The sequence below is a fragment of the Eurypyga helias genome, unplaced genomic scaffold (assembly GCF_000690775.1).
Source record: "Eurypyga helias isolate BGI_N326 unplaced genomic scaffold, ASM69077v1 scaffold8227, whole genome shotgun sequence".
NCBI lineage: Eukaryota > Metazoa > Chordata > Aves > Eurypygiformes > Eurypygidae > Eurypyga > Eurypyga helias.
The window spans coordinates 1-8,174 of NW_010261038.1; the positions used below are offsets into that span (position 1 = coordinate 1).

At 39.3% G+C, this 8,174-nt stretch overlaps 1 protein-coding gene across 1 annotated transcript; it reads right to left on the reverse strand.

Annotated features, from left to right (window-relative positions):
- Positions 1–2,339: 2,339 nt before the first annotated feature.
- Positions 2,340–6,498, reverse strand: RASSF3 (Ras association (RalGDS/AF-6) domain family member 3). Its single transcript, XM_010155218.1, has 4 exons — positions 6,391–6,498; positions 4,818–5,085; positions 3,593–3,708; positions 2,340–3,246 (listed from the first exon to the last, which is right to left on the reverse strand). The coding sequence occupies exons 1-4, from the start codon at positions 6,397–6,399 to the stop codon at positions 3,097–3,099; spliced, it is 543 nt and encodes a 180-aa protein (XP_010153520.1). The 5' UTR covers positions 6,400–6,498; the 3' UTR covers positions 2,340–3,096.
- Positions 6,499–8,174: the final 1,676 nt, after the last annotated feature.

Sequence of the window (8,174 nt, forward strand, 5' to 3'; positions counted from 1 at the left end):
ACGGCTCCTCCTCCGCCCCGCCGGGGAGGGCGGCCCCGGGAAGAAAACGGAGAATGTCCAAGTACGCGTGTAAATTTCAAAGGATTTGTGGTTTTCTTTGGTTTGGGTTGTTTTTTTTTTTCTTTTTCTTCTTGTGAGAAAATCGATCGGTTTTAGTCGTTCTGTATTATTCTTCACCAGAATCAGGAAGCAAACTTTAAAATAAATACACAAGTATGACTGGGACACGTACACAGAAATGTATCTGTTGTTCCTGGCAAGTCTTAATTAGCGCTTAAACCAAGCTGCATCTCCCCACACCATTTATTGGTACGAGGAAGTTTCATTCAGCATCAAAGAGATCCCCGACATCAGCCTCAGGTAACACGAAAACGCAGACACACACGCCACGTAACTAAGTATTGCCAACTTCAACTTTAATAATGGAACCATCACTTCTTTTTGCCATTTCAGCAATAACTTTAAGGGGAATAAAAACTTCCCTACAAAAATAAAACTAAAGCTTGTCAAAATTATAAATAGTTTAAATGTTTGTTTTTAAAAAGACATACATTTTAATGTTTCCCTTCATTCCCCCTCATCATTTAATCATTCTGGTACCATCACATAATAAAATGAAAACAATCTTGCAACAGAAGCTTTGACAGTTCAATTTGATGTTAAAATTATAAAAAGAAAAACTGAGTAGGCATGACCATTTCTTTTAAATTAATGCTGTTGTAATTACCAGTGTGTAAAAAAAAAAAAATTAACCCCCCACACAACATCTTAACAATAATTAACTGTGGACTAAGACAAAATTAAAATAGAACCTTATTTTGGTCCCCCACCCCCACCCGCTTTCACCCCAAATCAAGACACATAGTGCATACAACACTGGTTGAGATTTTGGCTGAAGTAAATGCAGATGCGCCTACTTAAAAGACTGGTAGTTTAGTTCAAGTAAAACCAAAATTCACATATTTTTATACTCAAACAGTGTTTAAATCTGAGCAACGAATGGTTCGATATTGACAGCGGTTATGCCATGATTACATAGTTATGGGCAGATACATAGATTAAGTAGATGTTAACAGAATACCCACCGACATGCTGCTGCATTCATAGAAAAACAAATCGCAACACAACATAAAAGCATTCCCTGAACCATTATAAAGTGTCTCACTTGAGGATAATGTTACTAACTCACACATGCACTACAATGTTACATGTGAAATTAAAAACAGACAAACAAGATATGCCTTATATATATTATAGTTAGTCCTACTCTTAAATTCTCTTAACATTTTAAAACATTATGATTGTCTCATGAAGTTTGCAAATTCTCTTTACCAAAAAAACCTGTGAAGAGTTTAAAAAAAAGTCCTACTAAGGAAAGGAAACAAAGGCACAGTTACATCAAATTAAGGGGAAGAACAGAAGCATCCTGAAGTTTCACATAGTATCCAATAGATGTCACCAAAGTTTTAACAATTCCTTGGGAATTTAAAACGAACACCCTGAGTGGAGGGGAACCCTCCCCCCCAACTTCTGCTGCTTTAAAATCGTAACCACTCCTCCACCTCCCCTCTCCCTCCCCCCCCCAATATATAACTCATTTCCTCTCTGGCATGATGATGACTAAAGTATCCGTTACTCAAATCTGCCTCATGCTTCTATTGCACACCCACTTCTTTGGTTTCTTTTGAACGTGCTTTTTTAGATAAATAACTGAAAAAACAACAATTATATTTACAGTAAAAAGTTTTCTTGCTACATTTTTCCTACTTTTAAATCAAGTAAATCAGCAGTCTGCAGAATTTGGTAATCAGTTTTTCAATTAAGAACTTGAAAACCTTCTGAATTACTAAACCCAGGAGTTACTGAGCCCAGTCACCAACACAACCAATAAAAGTTAATTTTCTGCTAAGCTGGAAACATGAATAACAAATTCTACTTTCTTTGCCTGACTGAGCCTTTAACAAAGAAGCAGAGGAAGCTATTTTTGTCTTTCAGATAGAATTCAAGATTATCCAGCCTAAAAATGGATTGCTGAGCCAGAGGAAAGTCCTGACTTAGAATAGAGACCAAATGCATCTGTAGTTATAGCTTATGTCTGAACACTCAATAGATGGGCATTTTGCACAGAGTTATCCAAGACACCGTCCACTTTGCAGAATTCAAGTAAGCAGCCACCTTTTAGCTTTGCTGCACTCTTCAAACCCCCTTTACACATATATGGAACCAGCTCCCCCGGTCATGACTTGTATGTGCAGCTCCATTCCCATTCTTATTTAGCTTTTGCCTCTCATTCCTTCCCATTACTTCTATCATCTTTATTTCTTTTCCAGTGTGGATTTATGCAGTCAAAAAACCATAAAACTTATTCACAATATTATAGCATCCTAAAACTTTAATCTTGTAGAATTAGTATTTCAACTTTCCTCTGTATAAATACTAGCTCCATTTAAAACCTGCTCCCCTCTGTCAGCTGTTAGGGTTCTCCTTCCTCAACTCTTACCTTCTTTCCAACTTTCTCTACCTTCTCCAAAAAGACCACTTTAAAGCCTTCCATCAATTTCACAGAACAAACCACAAGATCCCATATGCCTTCCACCTACAACAGTTCTCTCAAATTATACAGTAACTACTTGAAAACAGAAAGGTAGTGCAAATCAATTTCACCTCAAAGATAGTGCTCCAACTAGTTCTCGTCCAGATGGTTTTATTAATTTTTTTAACCCATGAATTTGCACGTCCTTACTTGTAAAGCTACCATTAAAGCAAAGAAAAAAACCAAACAGTCTTATTTCATAGCATTCTAGAAAAATTGATTAGTTTCACAGCTTGCACCAAGATAACTTGGAAAACTCTCCAGGCACACAGAGGGTTGCAAACTGATGTACAAACATGCAGAATCCCTTACTCGTGGGTGCAAGATGCTAAGTGACCTGGCTTACGGAACTAAGTCTATAGCAAAATTCAGGTACCCCGGCATCACAAAACAGTCTTCTGAATAAAGAAAACTACTCTCTGCTGCTCTTTGTACGTTGGGTTTGGCATGCTATACTGACATTTGGTAGCGTGCGTTTTTCCTGAGTGTCCTTTGGCCCCCTTTTAACCAGGTTTCCACACCCCACCGAGGGCTTCTTCAAGTTTGTCTCTGTAAGCTGCATAACGCTTCTTTAAGATTTGCAGTTGCTCGTTTTCCTCTTTGTCCAGTATACGCAAGAAGTTTTTCAGTTCTGGAATACTAAAAGCTTCCCACTGGAAAGAGGAAAAAAAGGATGGATGAAATGAACTGAAAATATGCAAATTTATATATACACAGTATTTTTAAACAAAACCTCAGACACTCAAAACAACTTCAAACTGAAACAGTATCAGACACGCTCCTTGCAAATCCTAGGGATTGGAAAACACATTACTCTTATAAACTATTTGTTCTGCAAGTGGCAATGGGTCAGCCTAACCACAAATTAAAGGTTTACAAAAGGCATAAAGGAAAAAAATCTGCTTCCAAAAAATGGATCATGTTAACACGGATCAAACAGCAGCCTGCTCATCCCTAAGTTAAACACACACACGCCAAACCAGCACGAGTGTAACATACCATGACTTCTCCAGTTTCATGCTCACGCAGAACAAAACTGAGCATTTCTGTTGTGGGGCCTGCCACCAAACGCAGGTAGAGGGGATGTTCTCGGTCTGACAGCTTGCATGTATAAACTGCAGGAAAAGAAAATCACAGTAATTATCACTTTTACTAAAGAGACTTCAAACGCTTTGAATGATTAACACTAGCCAGTGTTAGAAAATTTCAGAGATACACATGTAGCCATAAAATTCACACGCTCTCCATACTGCCGACATATTAGGCTACATACTGGTTTTGAGCAACTCAGTTTTAGGGAGAAGCTGAGCAGGTGACTGATGGCAACAGTGCAACACTACATTCACACAGGAATGAAATGGCCTCTAGTCAACACAGTACACCATCTGAAGACATGTAGGGGAAAACCACAAGAAAAAAAGCTCAACACAGATCTGCCACTAAAGCTAAGCATTTACACACATCAGAGCTGAGGTATCACCATTCTGATACCTTTTCCACTTAAAAATCTCATACACAAAGTCTAAAAGACAACTCTGCCTGCCTGACACAGTTGGTGTGACTGACAGCCAGAAACATCTGAACTCCTGAAACTGCTCTCAACGTCCACGGAAGAAGGCGGATTCTAAGTGCAAGAACACAACGTTGGCAAAAAACACACTTTTCACTAAACACACCTTGTACATCTTCTGGTCTTTCCAGACACAATATACAACAAACTTCCACAAGCAGGCAGCGTACTGGGAGAGCCACGTGCACCAGTTAACACACACAACCAGAATGCACGTGCCCATGATGCTCGTCATCTCAAGAGCTGTCTGCCAGTGCTGGGACTTCAGGTATCACCGACACCAAGATTGAAAATCACTCTTTGAAAAATCTGTCCTGTAATTTAATCTCAGAAATCTGCAGTGTGTCAGGCTAGCTGAAACCGAGAGCCTAATAAGGGGGCATAGTAAATAAAATGTAAGGGACTGCAAGGCACAGGACACCTGTCTAGATGGTTTAGTAGGTTACTTTGTCTTTGGTGAATTATGCTGAAATGTCCCCAAAGTATTTACTCTTACACATGCTACTTTTCACAAAGCAAAAAGAAACGATAGAGAGCAAGATTGTCACCTCCGTTTGTCTGAGTTCTTCCACAGTGCTTATTTCAAGTATTCTTACAGCACAACTCCCCCCCCAAACCCCTTAGTTAACAAAACACCACAGGCCTAACCTATACCTTGGTCTTCCTTGTGACAGCGTTTATAAAGTGCAAACTTTGCAGGGTTGTCAGCCACAAAAAACTTTTTGAGCAAGGCCTCAATAACTTCACGGACAGTGTTGGTGCTGCTGATGTGAAGGGTGTTCACGCAGCCATCCGGCAAGTAAAAGGCAGTTTCATTATTGCTGGGAGCACACCTCCCCTGGCTCTGGGAAGACTGCACAGTGATCGGTCTGCATAGTTCCATCTGAACTTTGATGAAGCCAGTGTAAATCCCATTTGTGTTCTGCAACGGGAGGAAAGTATTGAGCCGTTAAAACCAGCAATGACAAATGGTGACGTATCAGTGAGCAGGCAGATTAACACAATAACAGTGAACACAATTTGGACAGCGCTGTAATACGTGAGGTCTTGTAAGAAAGATATCGTTTCAACAATTCAGACATTTATTCTCTCTGGTATTTCTGCTGATTTTTTTTTTTAAATAATAACTATTGATTCCTAAGATTATTAGGATCTCACCAAGCAAAAGGTACTACAAACCAGAGAAGTTTTCACAGTAGTAGAGAACTCTGAAGTGAAAGAGAACTAATGCATTTTTAACAACAGATTTCATGCAGAAATATGGCACATTTTACCTATGCTTGTCCAATTAGTTTAAGGCATTTAGATACTCAAATTTTGGTGCAATTCAAAAAAGAACCAGAATAAATGCCAATCTAATCAACATTTCAACTTATTCATTCGAGTTGCTTCTGAAAGACAAACCAGCACAATGGATCAAACCTTACTGAGCTAGAAAGCCTCAGGCAGTCTGGTTTTAGGCACAGTAAGTCCTGACACACATGCAAACATGTAACAAACATTTTTAGGACAGAGTTGTACTTACATAGTTTAGAATATAATGGAATTTCAGCATTTCCATATACTACACACCCAGAGAAATACGCAATGTGTCAGAAAAATCTGGGCAACGCAACGACTGAGTAACAGCTTGTGAGGCAGACAGATGTGAATTTTATGAGTGTGGACTGCAGTAGGCGGGACTGAGACTTAGACCTGGCCCACAATCCCTGGAGGTGAAAAATCCATATGCATTCCATTGTCTGTGTCGCGGGGGCAGGGGAAAATCCCCTCATGCTGAAAATCTGTACGACTACAAATTAAATCTACTATAATAAATACTGTAAATTTTAACTTTTCTTGTTGGTTGAGCATCTGTATCAGAGAGATACCTGACAAAAAATTATCTACACAAACAGGATAAACATGTCTTCATCTTTACCAGCTCAGGGTTTTCATCTGACAAATTTACATCTTGGTGTCAAATGAGAGCTTAAACACCTTTCAAATGATATTTTTTTTCTACTACAGTTTGTTTTAATCCATATAAAGAGAGCTACGAGGATAAAAACATGTCAGATGTGAGATTTAATTTCCAGATCTAATAAAGAGCCTCATACAATGCCACTAAAACAAGAGACAGTTTCATATGCAAGATGCTGAGAAAAAAAGTTATTCACGAAGTTCTATGAAGTTCAAAGTTCAACTGCTCCTGTTAAAAACTACAGGAATTCTATGCAAAACTTACCAAGGTCATCTTTAATTTATCAGTAACAGATGAATTGTAGCTTTGTATCTTCTCTTTAAGTTCTTCTTTACTGAGATAAACGTGAGGCTCGCTCTCCTTCTGAACATCCTTCAACAACAACAGACACAGCAGTTTTAGAAAACAAAATAAACCACAATTCTTGTATGACTTCGGAAATGAGCATTCTTAGTCCAAATGGGGAATGGGGGTTATTCCACAGAGGCTCAGCATACAGTAATTAGCTGTACAGCAATAGAAAGGATTTAACAAGTTAGGCAAATCAAACTGAACACAAACTGAACAGAGACGGTTAAATCAACACACCCAAAGACACTTGTGTCCTTTTTTTGCCAACTCTTTTCATTCAAATATTTATCAGGAGTATGTAAAACAGCTCAGCTCATTTTACAGCTTCATTTACTCATCTCAATGCTATGCAATATTGGTAAGAATTACTTGGGGCACAAATGGGTATTTCTAAACAAGTGAAGAATATATATGAAGACAGCAGCACGCACTAACAAGTCACACCGACAAACCCCACGTGTGCCAACAACACCAGAGCACCCCTGCATTCCAACATGACAGACAGCATGTTACACACAGGGTCACCGACTACTACGTGTACCACCACAAGTAACTCTCTAGCCATATCACGTTACACCAAATTCGTGGGTTTTCCATGAGGAAGGCCCTATTAGATTTTCCAACTGCTGCTTTTACAAGCTTGCTATGGATTTTACACACAGCAGTAAAACTGATCCCTGGAGTTGGATTTTATCCAAACAAACATTTGTTCCCAATCCGTATTCCTGCAGCACACTAGCATTATAAATACACTTGGGTTTCTACCACTGGCACAAATGCCATATATAGTATGAAAGAGTTTCAGCTCTCAGCTTTAATGATTTCAGACTACAATTCCAAAGGGAGAAGCTTTGAAGAAGCTTGCAGCTTTCAGGCTACACCTGAACACAGGAATACACTCTGACTGTATGGCAAGCCATCAAGTCACAGTGTTCCAATCCATCCTCACAAGCACATCCCAGCAGAGCTCATCCTAAGAAAGGATTTCCCTGACTTCTACTGGCCAGTTCTGTATCAGTCTTCTAGACATCACTCAGCACGCACCTTTGCGGGGACTTCAGTTTGCCAGAAACATCCCCAAAGATGAGCACATCTGGTGTGAAACCATAAGCTTCCATTTGCCAGAAGGAATCTGCAGAAGTTTTTCTGTCTCCTAATTTAAAACCAGCTAGTTTTAGCCCTTTTGGGCTTAGTTTTGCTTTTCATAAATGGTATTTTACTAAATGACATGCTGGAGTGGACCTTTTTCCCACAGCTATAAAAAGAAAGGTGTGGTCTGAGCAGAGAACTGGAAGCCAGAAACCTTGAATTCTGATCTGAGACAGTGATTTCCTGCATGACATGGAGAACATACCTTTATTTCACAGGTTAGGAAACTGAGGCAAAGAGGAACACCAGCCAAACACAACTCTCCTATTAGCTCTTTAAGCACAGCTCTAAGATTGTATAGCATCTTGCACAGTTGCCAGACCCCACCTAGTCTACAAAATGCCAAAATACTAGACGTTTTCAGAATCCAAGTCTCCACTCTCCTTTGAGAAATTAAGCTTTTTCTTGCCCTTCTATTTTTCATCTTCCCCCTCCCCCAAACTGCCATAATAGTGACAGATACAACTTCATCTAAACTTCTTACTTCATCTCCCCAGAGGCTCTTACAGCTTTGTAGTGTTCTATTTGGAGGCAAATTAACAGTGATA

What these genes read in the sequence shown, in the direction of transcription:
- RASSF3 (XM_010155218.1), bottom strand. An exon ending in CTGTCACAAGGAAGACCAAG is followed by an intron (nt 3,709 to 4,817) that starts GTATAGGTTAGG and finishes CTTTTCCTGCAG; the next exon opens with TTTATACATGCAAGCTGTCA. An exon ending in ATGAAACTGGAGAAGTCATG is followed by an intron (nt 3,247 to 3,592) that starts GTATGTTACACT and finishes TCCTCTTTCCAG; the next exon opens with TGGGAAGCTTTTAGTATTCC.